Source organism: Euprymna scolopes, chromosome 28 (genome assembly GCF_053919585.1).
Source record: "Euprymna scolopes isolate OS-2025 chromosome 28, ASM5391958v1, whole genome shotgun sequence".
In the NCBI taxonomy this organism is placed as follows: Eukaryota; Metazoa; Mollusca; class Cephalopoda; order Sepiida; family Sepiolidae; genus Euprymna; species Euprymna scolopes.
The window spans coordinates 92,579,321-92,596,459 of NC_136509.1; the positions used below are offsets into that span (position 1 = coordinate 92,579,321).

At 32.9% G+C, this 17,139-nt stretch overlaps 1 protein-coding gene across 2 annotated transcripts in view; it reads right to left on the reverse strand.

Annotated features, from left to right (window-relative positions):
- Positions 1–17,139, reverse strand: part of LOC145249736 (coiled-coil domain-containing protein 171-like) — a 282,316-nt gene that overhangs the window by 111,949 nt on the left and 153,228 nt on the right. For both annotated transcript variants that reach the window (XM_080111637.1, XM_080111638.1), the window contains one exon: positions 1,408–1,625. In XM_080111637.1, coding sequence (XP_079967763.1) covers positions 1,408–1,625 — 218 coding nt within the window. The remainder of the gene's footprint in view (positions 1–1,407; positions 1,626–17,139) is intronic.

Consider the following 17,139-nt stretch of genomic DNA (forward strand, 5'->3'; position numbering starts at 1 on the left):
TTTATTGAGCACTGTTAATAACCTCATTAAATTCATTCATCCAAGTTAACACGCACACATGCAGATAACACCTGTTTCTGTCTTTCAATGTTTCCACCATAACTTCTTAAACCACCACCCTGTCTACTTTACTCCCACATCTCTTTTGTTTAGTCGTTTTACGCACATACTAATTCAATCCCCTGTTTCTATTTATCAGAAGTTGACTTGAGAGTTCATTGCAAAGTTTGCTTTCATATAAGCTAGACCGCCTGAAGAGTTCTCTAGTTACTATAAACTAGTTGACTGAAACATGCTCATGACTGTATAGCAATACATTACTGTTTATGTAAAAACAAATAAAATATATATATATGAACCCTTGAAATGGCATTCCCCCCAAAAAATGACAATTGTCTAAAATAAAATTAGCTAATAATAATATCCAAGGTAAGGTTCCTGGGTAGAAAGATCCTCAAGAGAATTTCATGTTTTGGTAATAGATCCGTTTAGATATATAGGCACGTCCAGAGTGTTAGTGTGTATAAAAGATGTAGATTTTAAAAATATACAATAAATAAGCTAAAATCATTAGATTCAGTAAAAAAAAAAAAAAAAAGATTAAAACTCCATAAGATTCCTTTAAAAGAAACTGAATAATTTAAATTTATATTCAACTCCACAATGAGTTATGTCCTTTTAAATTACATCCTAGTAACCACAAAAAATCAGTCACCAATCATAATTTTTATTTTTTCAACTTTTTTTTCTATATATAGATGAATTTCTATATTTTCTTTTTGCATAAGCATCATACATGTGTTTCATTGTGCACATAGCCAATACTGCCATCACACAAATCATCAGGGATAGACAAATATTAGGGATAGTCACACATGAATGTATGGAATAAAGAAAAGAAAAAAGAGGTGCTCCAAGAAGAAAAAAATAATTTCCAGAAATTTGATAACAATAAGAAATGGTATCTGAGGGAAGATATCCCCACCAGATAAAAGCAATCACATGAGGAAAACGTTCCACAGAGCCATCTTGAATGTAACTAAACAGAAATAGGATCATTGATTAACGATATCATTTCTTAGTAAGTGTTATGTGCTATTTTCTTTCAAACATAACTATATTCCAAAATTAAGGAATATTTTAACATGTATTTTGTCTTATCAAAAATATAATAAAAAAACCTTAGTGCGAACATGTGTTAATGCAGCTTTAGCATAGACATTTATAGAAGCTCTTTTATTGCTTAAGGCTCATCAGTGTGGCTAGAAGTACCAAATATATCCATGCTGAAATTCGAAACCCAAATGATCAGTCATATCCACATGTGATTAGCAGTCAAGTACCTTATCAACTGCGTTAACAAACTCATTTGATTAAATTTGTAAGTCAGAAAATGTGGATGCTTACTTGTTGTGTACGAAAATTCAAATAATTTGTATGTTTTTGTCCAGACGTATGAGACGACAAACCGCATTTAAGTCTTTGACATAGGGAAGAACTGATGCTAAAATTTCTCTGAGAATTCCAATAACTTTTTTCCTGAAACTTTTCGGCAAGATTGCTGGTGATGCAGCTCATCGCATTGCGAGCTGAGGCGATCAACGAGTGGAAACTGATCAGGTTTCCTAAAACGAGGAGGAAAAAAGAAAGAAAAATCGATAATCTAAATATTAATTTACTTGTCAGTACATCCAGTGTCACAAAAAGAAAACCATCATCATCATTGCAAACATTAATGTAAAACGAATTACCTCCCTTTATAGTCGCTCTTTATCAGTTAAAAATTTAATTTTTTTATTCATTTTATTTATAATGTGTTTCAAAAATTTATAATCACCATGGAATTTTCACAGGTTCTGCTAGTTTTTAATTATTTTATATATTTATTATTTATTTTTCATTATTTTTTTTTCGATATGGATTGATAATTTGTATTATTTGGACTACGATTCTCATCTTGCGTATTATTCTCACAATGTTTTGACCAATGTAACGTCCAACCTTGATAAAGTGCGTCATGTCAAACTTAGGAATCTGTACAGAATTTTTAACGGAAACTTTTATTTAATCAACATTTATTGCTAGGATCTGTGCACAATGAATAAAAGTGCTAACTACTAATCAATTGCGAATGACAATATGTTGAAGGTTAAAGATTCAATCCTCAGTATAGGCAATACTAAGAATACAAGCACAAATTACTTTGGGTTTCTACTCTGTCAGCTATAATATAAATCTCACCTGTCTGTTTAAATGTACGAGTGGCGTGCAATAAGTAATGCTCCTGACCTACTTCCCATAGCAGTAGAGCAACAAAAGGGACCGGGAGGATGGGGGAGGATTTCATAACCACATGCCCGTGCTTCTGATCTGGCGACAAGAGAGTTGTGGACCGGACTGTTGTCCTGCAGGAGGAGGCTACCTTTGCTGATCTTGCCCTGCCTCTTGATTTTGATAGCTTCCCTTAATTTCCTCAAAAGTGAAGCATAATAGGCTCCTGTAAAAGATCAGAAGCATGGGCGTGTAGTTATGAAATCCTTCCCCATCCTCCCTACTCTCCTGACCTTGCATCTTCTGACTTTCACCTCTTCCCAGCCATGAAGTTGTTTTTGAAAGGAAAGCGTTTCCCAGATGATGCAGCCTTGATTTCTGAAGTCACGTTGTGGTTGGAGGACCAACCTGGGGTGTTCTACAAAAACGGTCTCCAGAGCTGCATCAAACCATGAGAGAAATGCATAACTCTGGGTGGTTCCTATGTAGAGAAAGACTAATAACTTTGCCAAGTTTCGTTGCTCTACTGCTATGGGAAGTGGGTCAGGGGCATTACTTATTGCATGCCCCTCGTACATGCCCTGAACCATGCTCATCTTCGGTTCTAATCATCGGTTGTCCCAATAAAAATAAAAACAGAGTATAACAATGACTAGGATAGTTTCTGAATCTTCATATCAGAATTACTTCTTCGCTCTATGTTTAAAAAAAATGTGTCCACTATAGCATTCAACCTAACTAATTGGTTAACCATCGGTATAGACAACGACATGCCCTCCAAGAAATTCCAACAGAAATCAAACAGCCACGCATGGTGCACCCCTGAATGTGTTGCCACCATTGCTCATAGAAGCCACTATTTTAATTGCTTTAAACATAAAATGAGTTTTGAAACTAAAATTACTGTCAGGACTGCGAGCAATCACTACAAAAGGATGATAGAAAACACAAGAGGGACTTATGCTCAGTCCATCAATTCCAAAATAGAAGAACAGAGGTTTGGCTCCCAAAAGTTTTAGCAAATAATGAACAAGATTCTGAACAGATTCACCTCCTCTATCCTGATCATTATAAACAGGCTTCAGTGATTTCGTCAGCACCAGACAAAGCTAAACTCTTTGCCAAGAACTTTGCATCACACTCAATCCTATGCGATCAAATTTCCTCAAAAGACTGAAAATAAGCTGAGTGACATTCGCATATTTGTTCAAGATGCTGCCACACTGCCAAGAATCTTGATGCTAACAAAGCAACTGGTCCTGAAAATATTCTAGTTATAGTATTCAAAAAACGGCAACCAAAACTAACATCCATTCTTGCAAAGCTGTTCAATCGATGTCTAAGGGAGAATTGCTTCCCAACACTTTGGAAAACCTCCTTAGGTTGTTCAGTACAGGGTGAAACGATAAAATTGTCACATTAGAAAAGACAACATGCTTCCATTGCCATTTCCTTTTTTTGTTGCAGACCATCTACTAGTTGACCAGTTGTGTACAAATGCCAAGAGCGATAAAAGCCTTCTATCATGTCTGAAAGTGACACTGAACAAGATCAGAGATGCAACTAATGCTCTCTACCAATCCAAGTTATGACAACAGGACCATTGCCAGCACCCTAAAAATGCATCGCTGGATTGCCACTAATAACAGGGATGTGCCCAAGATGATGAAAACAAAGTTTCCAGCCACGGTTATGATCTTTGGTGTGGTTTCAAGTTTTGAAGTCGGCTTGAAAGTCAGCACCAAAATGTACCTGGATGTGCTGAAAAGCGTAGTGATTCCCTGGTGTAATTAGATGGCTGCTGATAAACCCTGGGTGTGGCAGCGAGACTCGTCGTTGGTCCACAAGTCCAAAGAAACCCAGGCTTGACTTCAGAAGGAGTGTTGCGACTTTGTACACTTCTCTCACTGCCCCCCCCCGAACGAGAATATCACCAACATGACCTCCCACATCACCAAAGCCAACCTGATTGCTGCCATCTGCCGAGTATTTGCGGAGTTCTCACCAGCACTTGTGGAAAGGCATGCTCCCAGTTCCGGACCCGTATCGAGGCGTTGATTAAAGACTGAAGACAACTACATTGTATAGATGTCAGCTCTACTATATAATCAAGTTACCGGAATGGATTTTTCCAAGTAAAGTTTTAAAATAAGAGTGTAGTGTTGTTTTCTTTAGGGCGACACTTATTGTTTCACCCTGTATTTAAAAATACTGCATCTCAGTACAAACCAATTAGTCTTTTGTGTGTTATGAGTAATTTGCCTGAATCTATGATAATAGAGAAACTGTCAACCACCTTAGCAAAAACAATCTATCCAGTGATAAGCAATATGATTTTGTCTCGCAGCTGACTGTAATTTCACATAAGATCAGTGAATCTATTGATGGAGGCTTTCTCTGGAAAGCAATAGCTCTCGACATATCAAAGGCAAGATTTCCAGCTATGGAATGTCTGGAAATGTATTCTCAACCATAAAATCTTTTCTCTTCAATAGGTTCATACAAGTGATTGTTAATGGGCAGAAGTCTGGAGCTGAAAGTATCAATGCTGGTGTGCTCCAAGGATCCATCCCGGGCCCAATTTTCTTCCTTATTTTCATCAATAATTTTCCAAATCACATTCTGAGTTCATTCCTCAACATATATGCAGACAACACTACCATATATCTCAAAGACACCTCAAAGACCACTAAAGACCAAGATCTGAGTTTCTCTGCTCCGACCTTGAGCATGTGATGCAATGGTGTTTTTTTAGCCAAACATTTTATTTTCGGTATTTTTTGTCAAAAAATGTTTTCTTTAATAATTTTTTCTACCTTATCGTTTTTCATAATTTTTGGATATGTTCATTACTGTGATATAACAATTAAGTAAAGCCATTGGTTTGCCTTGAAAGTGAATATTAAGAGTTTTGAATTTTGCATACACACACACACCCACACACACACATACACACACAAAATTTTAAAAAATCAAATTTTGGACTAAGCAAATCTTAATATTTTAATGAAATAACTAAGGGGGACAACTCAATTTGAAGTATTTAGATTAAAATTAGCCTTGTACTGAATACATTTAGTATTAAAGTCGCTAAAATTGTAAATTTTCTTAGTTAAAAAAAAAAAAACTACATTGATCAATTTACGTAATTTTTGGAATATGATATCTTCGTCCCATGACGAATATATATATACATTAGGTACCTCCAACGCACGCCACAGTTTTAACTCCCCCTATATGAAACACGATATAACTGTAATTTAATTTAGTATTATCATCCTAACTTTTTTTAAATTTAAAAGGAGAAGCTTCAAATAAACTGCTAATATTTAAAAAAATTTTTTACAGCATACAAAAATAATGAAAATAATGAAAATGCGAGACAAAAATAATGTTTACATTATGATGACGTTTTTGAAGCTGTAGACATACCCATGTTTTAAAAATCTAGCAAAAATCAAATAATAGTCATATCTCCCTGAAATTTTCGATATTTATTCATTATTAAATAAACTTCCATAATAAAAATAGGTTTCGTTAAATATATTAGAGGAAATATTTTTTTTAGGTGTTCTAACCCCCTATATTCATGTTATAATAACTAAACAAAATAAATGTAGGTCGATATAAATTTCAACACTTTTTTAAAGCTGAAAAGATCAAATAATTACAATTATATATATATATATATATATATATATATATATATATATAAAATCCCGTTATTTATTTCACTTACCTGAAAGTTGTAAATAAAATTGGACATAAAATCAATATTATTATGTTAAAAAAACAAAAATTTTTTTCTTGATAATTTTTTTTTTCTCGGTAATATAATTATTTGAATTACAACAACAAAACAGAATTCTAAAAAATAATTATTTTTAAAAAACTTTAAATGATATTAAATTAAAATATTACGCAATATGAAGTTTAAACAAAGATTTTTTTTATAAAACAAGTTTCCAATAATAAAAAAAATATATTCATACATTTTAATATATGACTCTTGAGATAATAAAAATTGCAAATCCCAAATCAACCTAAAAAAAAAAATCCGTTTTGATTTTTTTTTTTTACACAGTGATCACCACTTATCAAGGCCCAGAAGCCACTCAGGGATAAGGATTATTACAAGTACATTACGTTAGTGTGGAGATTTGATGAAGTGTTTAATTAAGGGGGCGGTTCATTAGGAATTTGTTAACATTGGACTTGAAGATATCCAAGTTGTAGTCCGGAGGGAAGCAGGCAGACGGAACAGAGTTCCACAGGCGTGCATTTCTAAGAAAGAAGCTTTGTTTTATTATTTAAATCGATAGAGGGTGATCTGTATATTTTGCACCTTTTTTCAAAAAAGCACGGAGGCCTGTAAGTAACATTATCTTTAGATACATAAGTGTCAACAGAAGATGTTAATTTTATTTTATTATCTCTTGTTTGTGTAGTTCGTTAATAAAAATCTAAGGTAAGTCTTATATTGTTTTTTTATTCATAACAAAAACACCACTACTTCCATTAAACCATTATAATGCGAATGCCCATCCATAAAAATTGACACAAACGCACGGAATGATGACGTTGCTTTTAATATGTACAATGCTGTCGTGGAGGTCATTAGTATACATCATAAAGATCGGTATTTTTTACGACCTAACCAAGAAAATTTACCCCCTAAAAAGAAATCAAAATCTACTTTTTTTTTAGCTGATACGTTCCAAAGGCCTTTAAAAATAATATAAAAAATGTTTTTAAAAAATAATAAAAATTTAACATTTCAGAGTGGGGGATCACTTTCCTATATAAATTTTACATAAGATGATCACCCACTTCTTGGCCACGTAGCGGTCAACGACAACGAGACATGTAAACATAATACATAAACTAATATTCTTTTATCAAAACGATAATATATGGCCCAAATAAAGAAATTTCATATTCAATTTTTTAAATAAGCTTCATGTTTGTCATTTTTAAGCAATTTTCATGTAGTACGAAATGACGTAAAAAGAAAAAAAATTGAAGAGGAAGAAAAAAAAAAATGTAATGTTGGCAAGGGAAATAACTCGACAAATTGAAGTTTAGTTTCAAAAAATGCTAATAGAGTTATTTCCCTTTCTTAAATAACCATTTTTTTTTTTTTTTTTTTTTTAATAAAACAAATCTGAAGATGAGATGTTTAAGATTGAAACAATATCAGGCTTATATGCTCTCCTATTGTAAAAAAAATCCACATTTAGAATAATCGTCACCAACAATCACTGGTATTTATTCCACCGGGGAAGGGGGGAGGAGGAAGTAAAAACAGTACAAAGTTTAAGAAGTATGAGAATAATTATATTGTACAGCAAGAACTGGTTAGCAAACAATGTTTTATGAAAAGGTCATAACACGAATAAGTCCAGTTAGAAAAAAAAAAAAAATCCAATTAAAACTTCTTAAAATGTACAATCAAGCCAAAACTTAGTAATAGTAGTATTTATCGCCCATTGAGAAAATTAATTACATTTATCAAAACAGTCTGTTCTAAATTTTTCATGAAAACGTTCCCTGCAAACATTTTTTTAAAAAAAGTTTTCAAAGTGAATAAAATATTTTCTTTCAATTACGTAATTATTTTTTTTCCAGGTGGTAAAAAAAAAAACAACAATTTTTTATATAGTCAGTATTTATTTAAAAAGTGACTATAAAATATTTATATAGTCACTATTTATTAAAAAGAGACTATAAAAATAATTTTTATATACTCACTATTTATTAAAAATGACCATAAAACAATTTATTTATATAGTCAATATTTATTAAAAAGTGACTGTAAAACAGTTTTTATATAATCAGTATTTATAAAAAAGTGAATATAAACCAATTTTTATAGTCAATATTTATTAAAGAGTGACTACAAAAACAATTTTTATATTGTCACTATTTATTAAAAAAGCAAAAAACAATTTCTTTATAAAAACAGTGGCCATGAAACAATTTATTTATATAGTCACTATTTATTAAAAAACTGAAAAACTATTTTTTATACAGTCACTATTTATTAAAAAGTGACTATAAACATTTTTATATAGTCGAGATTTATTAAAAAAAGTGACTGTAAAACAATTTTTATATAGTCACTATTAAAAAGTAACTATAAAAATAATTTTAAATAGTATTTATTAAAAAGTCACTATAAAAACAGTTTTTATATAATCAGTATTTATTAAAAATGAGTATAAAACAATTTTTTATTGTACCTATTTTTTAAAAAGTGACTACAAAAACAATTTTTATATAGTCATTATTTATTACAAAAGTGACTGTAAAAAATTTATATAATCACTATTGAAAAAGTGACTATGTTAAATTATTTATATAGTCACTATTTATTAAAAAGTGACTATAAAAACAATTTATTTATATTGTCAATATTTATTAAAAACACTATACAAACAATGTATTATATAGCCATTATTTATTAAAAAGTAACTATAAAACAATTTTTTTATACAGTCACTATTTATTAAAAAAAATGTGACTATAAAAACAATTTGGACTGCGATGGGCCAAGTTCAAATCGCTTCAATTCCATAGCACACTTTTCAATCTTGGGTACTGGTAAGTGTTTTGAAGTCAAACGTTAGCACTGGTTTAAGCTTCATCTATTTTAGCTAATCTTTAAAACATTTATAGACTATATCCTCTAATTAGACAGACTAATTTGCAGTTCAGCTGGAAGATTTTTCCCTTGGCACCAAAATCTACAATTCTTCTTCTTATACAATTCAAATCAATTTTATTCAAACAGTTCCATCAACACAACATTATTTGCAAAGAGTTATGAAAAACAGGAATACAAAATATGTTGAATACGTAAACATATATACGGCATAATCACGTTGACACTATGGTTCTCATCGGATCACCAAAGTTAAGCAACATTGAACCTGGTTAGTACCAAATGGCGACTATTTGGGAATTCTAGGTGGTGTATGTGCTTTTCACTTATGTCGGCATTGTTTCCAGTCGTCCTGAACCTCAATATCACTAGTATTTAAGAACGCAAACTTGCCACAAAACTTCCACCTGCATTTTTCTGAGCCACTGTTTTCATTTTGAGTGTTATTTTGATGACGCGTTGTCCGATGTAACGTCTGACCATTTTCAAGTTAATTTTTTTACCTTTGAAACCTTTTAGTTGAGCCTTTTTTATGGAAATCGCTCCAGACAAGGCATGAAGCCACTTGATGTAAGTGTTATGTAATGGATGGCTGGAACCATCCGATACATAACTGAAAAGAAAAAAACTTCTTTAATAAAAGATTTAAAAGAGTGGGCATCGAATAATCGATTGTCCACCAGTCGAAGAGAGAAAGTGCTTACGTCATAAACAGAGAAAGCGGACGACGATGTTTTTGTTTACAAAACAAGGAAACGTGACATTCCTCGTAAACTCTGGAATGTATAGATTTAGCATGAGTGATAAATTTACGTGTCGGTCAGCTGAAAGAACTCGGACGATGGTTGAGGTCAGAGGCAGCGAAAAGTTGTCAAAAAACGTGACTAAAGAACGCGTGTTCTATTATCGATCAGTTGATTGACAGACCGCGTGGATTGGAAAAAAACCAAGCGACAGAAATGCCAATATAAGCGGTGATGTTTGGAATCTAACCAGAAGAAGCAGAGAAGAGAAGGAGAAGAAGGTGGAGAGAAGAGAGAAGCGAGAAGAAGAAGAGGAAACGTGCGACTGTCGAGAGTATAGCGTTTCCACACACCCCTCTCCATCACTGTGATGAACAGTAAGCCACACTGTTAAAGTTTGAACTTTTGACAATCTTTGTGTAAAACGAAAAATATAATTTGAAAACAAAATATATTTTTATATGAAAAGCCAGTGTGTCTTACGTCTTGATTTGTTATGCTGAGTTACGTCTAACCTTTGTGTGCATCTCAAAGTCGGGTTCGCCGGAAACTTTATTTTGACAGGTATGACAGCTATAGAAAGTCGAGAAATGAAAAATGCACAGTCAAGGGGGAAATAACTCTGCCGTCTTAGCCGTTACTATAACAACCAGAAATTAAACAACTAGACGATCACTAAAAGACGGCTACTGGGGTTTTGTTGCAGCGGGGAACGTACTAATTACGATCGTTCCCAGCCTAGGGGTCCTGGGCTATATAACATAAGGAGTTAAAAATAAAAATATTACTTCAAAGCCAGAAACAAGCGAATGTTAGATGAAGATGCATTCTAACCCAGAAAACAATTCTCCTCCCTGGTGTCGGATGACTTGTTAGATGGAAGTTTTATGGGGTCGATATCTGTTGCATCACGTTTTATTATAAGTCATTCCAGTTTCCTGACATGTGACGTATTTATTTAGCCACAAAATCTTTTTTATGCAATCTTTTCCTTTGCAGTTCAATCAGTTATTATGTAAACTGCAAATATTGCTGGTCAAAAAATCGATTTTGTCTTCATGGTTCGATGTTTTCAAATAGTCCATGTTTATTCACCTCTCTGAAATGGCAGAGTTAAACACAAAGTCAGTTTTTAACATGGAGGAAAATGCAACTCGATATTATTCTGAGGTAGCCCTTGAACTTGAGCTTGCTGTTGCCATCTAAAAAGGTCCAGAACTTGAAAACTTAAGAAATAAAAAGTGAATCCAGAAAAATTTTAAATGTATATTTATACATTTTTATTTTCTAACTCAATATTGTAACATTGATTCAAATAATTATTTTTATACTAAAAAAAACAACAACAACTGTCAAATTGTTATTTATTTTTCTTTTTGAAAGAAAAAATGACTTCTACTCCCCAGTGATACAATTCTGATGACTGCGTTTGTGATCTACACAATCTGACAGAATGAGACTTTCTAACATCTGCGGTCTTCATCAGGGTGGCAACCTTTTTTTGTGAGCAGGTACCAAATGACCACCCAGAACCCAGGAATGGACAAAGTCAGAGACATTACCAGGAAAAGGAGAAGAGAGGTACAAAAGTAGTAGTTTGGATGAGAAAAAAAAAAAAAATTCCCCCAGTCTAGAAGGATTTCTCCTTCATTGACCAAGGGCAGAAAATATGTGTAGTGTCAGAAGAGATACTACACCTTGTGCCTAACCAAAAAACCAAAGAATGAAGTAGAGAAATTTTATTTATTCCATTCATCATTTTCAATCCTCTCATAGTATTCTTCATCATTCATCTATTTCATTAATCCATATCCTCGAGTGTTTTTTTTGTCTTAATAAGTGATGTCTCATTAATAAAAAATATTAAACTTTTCAATACACCTTCTCTAAATCTACTATAAAACTGCAAGAATGGCTAACCTTGCTTATACGCATGTTATTTGCACAGGTGATCATGAGACATTAGAACATATTAGTTGCACATGTGCTGCGTCTGTTGTTTGCACATCTGGTACACGTATTATTTACACATGCATGTGGTATTTGCACATACGTTGCATGTGGTATTTAGACATGTGGCTTGCACATGTGCTGCAGATGTTATTTATACATGCTATGCATTCCACAGGTTATTTGCACGTTGCACATTTATCTTACGACAGTGTTAGTTTATTTCATGACTGGATTACTCTTATAATAATAAAGCCACCTGTCCAATTCTACAACCGTGGAAAGGAGACATCATTTTACATTTCCACAATTTTCTAAAAATGCAATTCTATCTAAAAACAACATATCACATCATGTTCAGCAATCACATAAAATTGAATGCACACAAACGAATAACGAATGCAAATTCAGAATGAAATAAAAAAAAAAACGTGGAGATGCAATTTCAAATGTTCATTCCTCTGAAAATTATGCATGTTTTATCGACATGAGTGTACAACCTCCATTAAAAATTAAAAACATATGCTTCACCAGTGTTCATATTAATTTTTTATATTAAATAGAAACTCAATGAGTATAGTTGAAAAAAAAAGGAAAGAAAACGTACCAAACTGGAAAGTTTTAAAATGCATCAATTGATATAGAAAAAAAATTGAAGAAAATGCCTCATTGTGGAAATAGAGTGTATGATTTATTTATAGCTTCATTTCAGACAAGTGGGTGGTTGGGGGGTTATCTTACTTTCTATATGCTTTCTACTTTCCTTTAAAGACTTGGAATAGTTTTGTTTGGCACGTTCTCTATTTCCAAGATGGATATATATATATATATATATATATATATATATATATATATATATATATATATATATATATATATGAAAAAAAATCAAAGATGGTGTAAATATCATTAAACACAATTGCAACTACTGTTCTGATGTTATTTTTATTTATGTAATTATGTTCACATTCCTTTTATTTTCTTTTAAAATTAATGAGTTCTTATTCTTCTGATGGGTCAGGGTGGAAGGGATTAAAATATTGACATAATAATTTATGAATGAGTCTGCGATACGAAACAAGTGCTGTCCAGAATTGAACATTTTAACAAGCTGAAATAAATAAACAGTAAGATGGACAACATCTTGGAATTTGGAATATAGACTTTTTGTCATTCATATGTATATACATTAGTCCTTGTTATAGAGAAGAGGATTGCACGGGTGGTTTGAATAATTAAAAAGCTGAGTTTGTAAAACCAGTTAAATTTTTATAGAATAAAAAGACAAAATTCAAAATTAGTTTCTCTCTGCTCGCTATATCTCTTTATCTTTCCCCCTCCACCTACAGGTTAAATAGTAGTATCACTTCTCTTTTCTTGCTGTCTCTCTTTATCAATATAGAAAGAGAGGTGACAAGACAGATTGAAGGAAGTAGCAAGGAAGGGAAATTGATTACCTTTGTTGATAGAGAAAAAATAACTTGATGACTTCATATCGATGACTATATAATGAATTATTATGCAGTAAACAACTGATAACTTCACAATCATCAGTTTTTTTTCGCTTCTACACTGCAGAATATAATCACATCTGAACTTTCTCCAAGACCTCTCATCTTTCACTATTTTGTTTAGTTGATGGATTGATCAGGAAGTCCAGCAACAAATGCTATCACGACATCCTCACTATGCTGTACTTCTTTATCTGTATGTTTTCCTCCATTCCTTCTAGAACTTTTCTTTCTATATTAATAAGAAAAGTGATACTGCTATGTAATCTGTAGGTGGAGCGGGGAAGATAAAGAGGTATAGCAAGCAGAAAATAACCAATTTTGAATTTTTATTCTATTAAAATTTAACTTTTAATCATACAAGATCAGCAGCAGACTGGTTAATGCTTTTGGGCAAATTGACAAATCTGAGGTTCAAAATTCAGTCTCAAAATGTTTGTTTTTTATTCTTCATACAATTTTAGCTCATAATAACACAAAAAAAAAAAAAATGGATCAACAGTAGTTAATGGTGATCCGAAGGCTCTGTTTTTATTGCCTACTACAACAAGATGTAAGTGATGTCGTTACTCCTTATAATGCTGAGTGTACCATTTTTTGAGTCTTTGGTATGGATTGGACCCCAATCTCCTTGCCTATTAGCGTACACTTTAACAATTATATAAAATTAGCCTGAGTGCATGGCGTTTCCCGGGTGTTTATAGGTGTAAAAAAAAAAGTGGTAGTAGGCAGGCAGGCTGGAATCCATACTGTGGAGGCAGAAAAGAACGCAAAAAAAAAAGAAAAAAAAAAAAAAGAGTTGGTAATTAAAAGACGAAATAAAAAAAAAGATAGAGGGAGAGAGATGGGATCGAACTTGAAAACATGGGGTGGTTGGTCTTTCTCGCTAACCATTACGCCATAGCGGGTCGTTCAATGAATGAATTGGTAATTAAATTAAGAATCACCCAGTCGCAAAAATGAACGTTGCCTTTTAAATCTGGCTGAAAGCCGGTTAAACTTTCTGCTTTCTGTCCTGTACTTGTTTCCCCACAATGTTGGTGAAAATTGATCTAAAACCTAATTGCATTCAAAACGGGAAGGCCAGGCGAATGCCTTTACTTTGATCAATTTTGCTTTATTTATATGAGAAAGACAAACAAACACTGGAAACCAGGGATTTTTTAAAAAATTGATCAAAATAAAGATAGAGACGACGTCCGTTCACAAATTGGAGATATTACAATCTAGGAAGTATAAGGAAAGTTCTCCATAAATGTAACCTTGTCGCAAAAGCCGACGAAAAAAGCCTTTCTTGGACATACACAAACGCTCGCACCCATTTTTCCTTTTATATAATAAATAATAAACTAGCCTAGGTTGCCTGGCGTTGCCCGGGTGATTGGAGGTGTGTGTTGAGCAAAAAAAAAAAAAAAAAGTGGTAGAAGGCAGGCTTGAACCCATAAGTGTAGGTAACTTTATAAAGATAGACGTGGAAGCTCGGTGATTTGGTTGCTTTATTTTACAGCATATCAACTTTTTTTCGAGTTATTAAATGCTGCATCTGGTAATTGGGGAAAATATTTTCATGCTTTAAATTCTTTATATCTTAAAATATTTATTTATGTAGTTTGGTTTGGCTGTTTTGTTTTACGACATACCAACCCTTTTCAAGTTATTTAATGCTGAATCCAGAATTTTGGAAAACTGTTTTATACTTCAAGTTTTTTATATTTCAAATCATGGTGTTTAGTTTTGTTTGATCATTTTGTAAAGAAAAAAAAATTGTTGCTTTTGTTTTAGACTTTGTAGAACCTGATTAAGTTTTGCAAAAAGAAAGGAAAAAAAACAAACAAACAATAACATCAATGTTTGGTGCATTTTAGATCAGTAAACCAGTATCTTCAGACAACCTGATCTGGTAGCACGAAAATAATCTTGGTGAGTTTTGTTTTATTGTCCGGTGATATTCAAGTGTATAAACCTATTTTCTTGGATGTAATTATATGGATGACTTAGAATGTCTGTAAAAACAATGTGGGAGGATGGGTTAGTTTTTTTTAAAGCATTTTTACATAATTTTGCTATTCCATTGTTTACGGATAATAATTATGAGTTGATACATAATTTGAAAGACAATAAAACGTTGGATGTCAGGTGATTAGTTTATTTACTTTATATCAAGCAAAGCAAGTATTTAGTGTAATAATATTGCTGTCATCGTAAAAAAACTAATTTATATAATAAAAATGAACATACGTGTGTCTGGTTCGCTTCAATAATCATGTATGTAAACTAAATTTTTATGAGCCCACACCCCCCACCTCTCCAAAAAAAAAAAAAAAAATTAAAAAAAATTAAAAAAAAGGAAAGTCTTAGTATTAATAATAACTAATAATAAGAAAAATAAAGGAAAGAATAATCACATATGTAAATCTAAATTTTATTGGCTGAGGAGGGGAAGCTTAAACTCAATAATTATCAGAAAAAAAAATGATTTCTTTCACTTCTAATATAGACACAAAAAAATATTCCATTATTATCATTAAAAAAAGACAGAGAAAGAGTTTTGTCTTCTTATTGATTAGCTTGTCTTCTTTTTTATTGATAGAAAAAAAAGGAACAGAGAAAGAGAGAGAGAGAGAGAGAGAGAGAGAGAGAGAGAGAGAGAGAGAGAGAGATTTAAATTCATAAGCAAGGAAGGAGATCCTTAATCTTAATAAGGAACGCATTTCTTTCATTTTAATATACACAAAAATATTCATTATCATCATCATTATTATTACAGGGTGGAACGATAAAAGTTTTGTCCTAAAGAAAACAACACTACAGCTTTATTTGAAAACCTTTATTGAAAAAAAATCAATTCAGGTAACTTCATTATGTAGTAAAGTTAATATCTATTCAATGCAACCGTATTCAGCCTCAATTCCCGTCTTAATATGGGTCCGGAATCAGAAGCATGCCTTTTCCACAAGTGCCGGTGGGAGCTTGGCAAATACTCAGCGGATGGTGACGATCAGGCCGGTTTTGGTGTTTTAGGAAATCATGTTGGTGATGCTCTCGATGTATGACCAAACGAAGTAGTTCAGTGAATTCAGGTTGGGGGAGAAAGGAGCCAGTGGGAGAAGAGTACAAAGTCTACCAACTGCTACCTGATTGCACCAGGGGATCACCAGACTCTTCAGCTCATCCAGGTATACTTTGGTGCTGACTTTCAAGCCGACTTCAAGCTGACTTTCAAGATGTGAGGTGGCATGATGTGGCCCTCACTTGAAACCGCACCAAAGACCATAACTGTGGCCAGAAACTTTGTTTTCATCACCCTGGGCACGTACATGTTATTTGTGGAAATCCAGTAATGCATTTTGAGGGTGCTGGTAATGGTCCTGTTGTTATAACTTGGATCGGTAGAGAGCACAAGTTGTACAGCGGCACATCTCTGATCTTGTCGTTGTTTTATCGTTACTTCCATGGCAATGCTCGTCAGAGCTCCAATCTCTGGTCCTCCCTCGCCAATCTTTCACGATAAACACTGGCAAAAATTTTCCCCACTCTTTATCTGTGCCAAAACCAAAATGTAGATTCCATGAACAAAGCTTCTTTCTTAGAAGTGCACGCCTGTGGAACTCTCTTCCGTTTGCCTGTTTCCCACCTGATTATAACTTGGATGTCTTCAAGTCCAACATAAACAAAATCCTGATGAACCGCCCCCTTAAGTAAGACACTTTATCAAATCTCCAATACTAACAATTACTACGATACTATCCCATTTATTACTGTACACACAATAACCCTTATCCCCGAGTGGCTTTCGGGCCTTGATAAGTGGTGACTACCTTGTGAAAAAAAAAAAATGTTGCTCGTTAAACATTGTGTCACTTTCAAACATGATAGAAGGCTTCTATCACTCTTGAGATTTATACACAACTGGCCAACAAGTAGATGGTGTGCAACAAAAAAAACCCAAAAAAAAACCGGTTTTCATCAAACGGAAATGGAATCATGTCGTCTTTTCTAG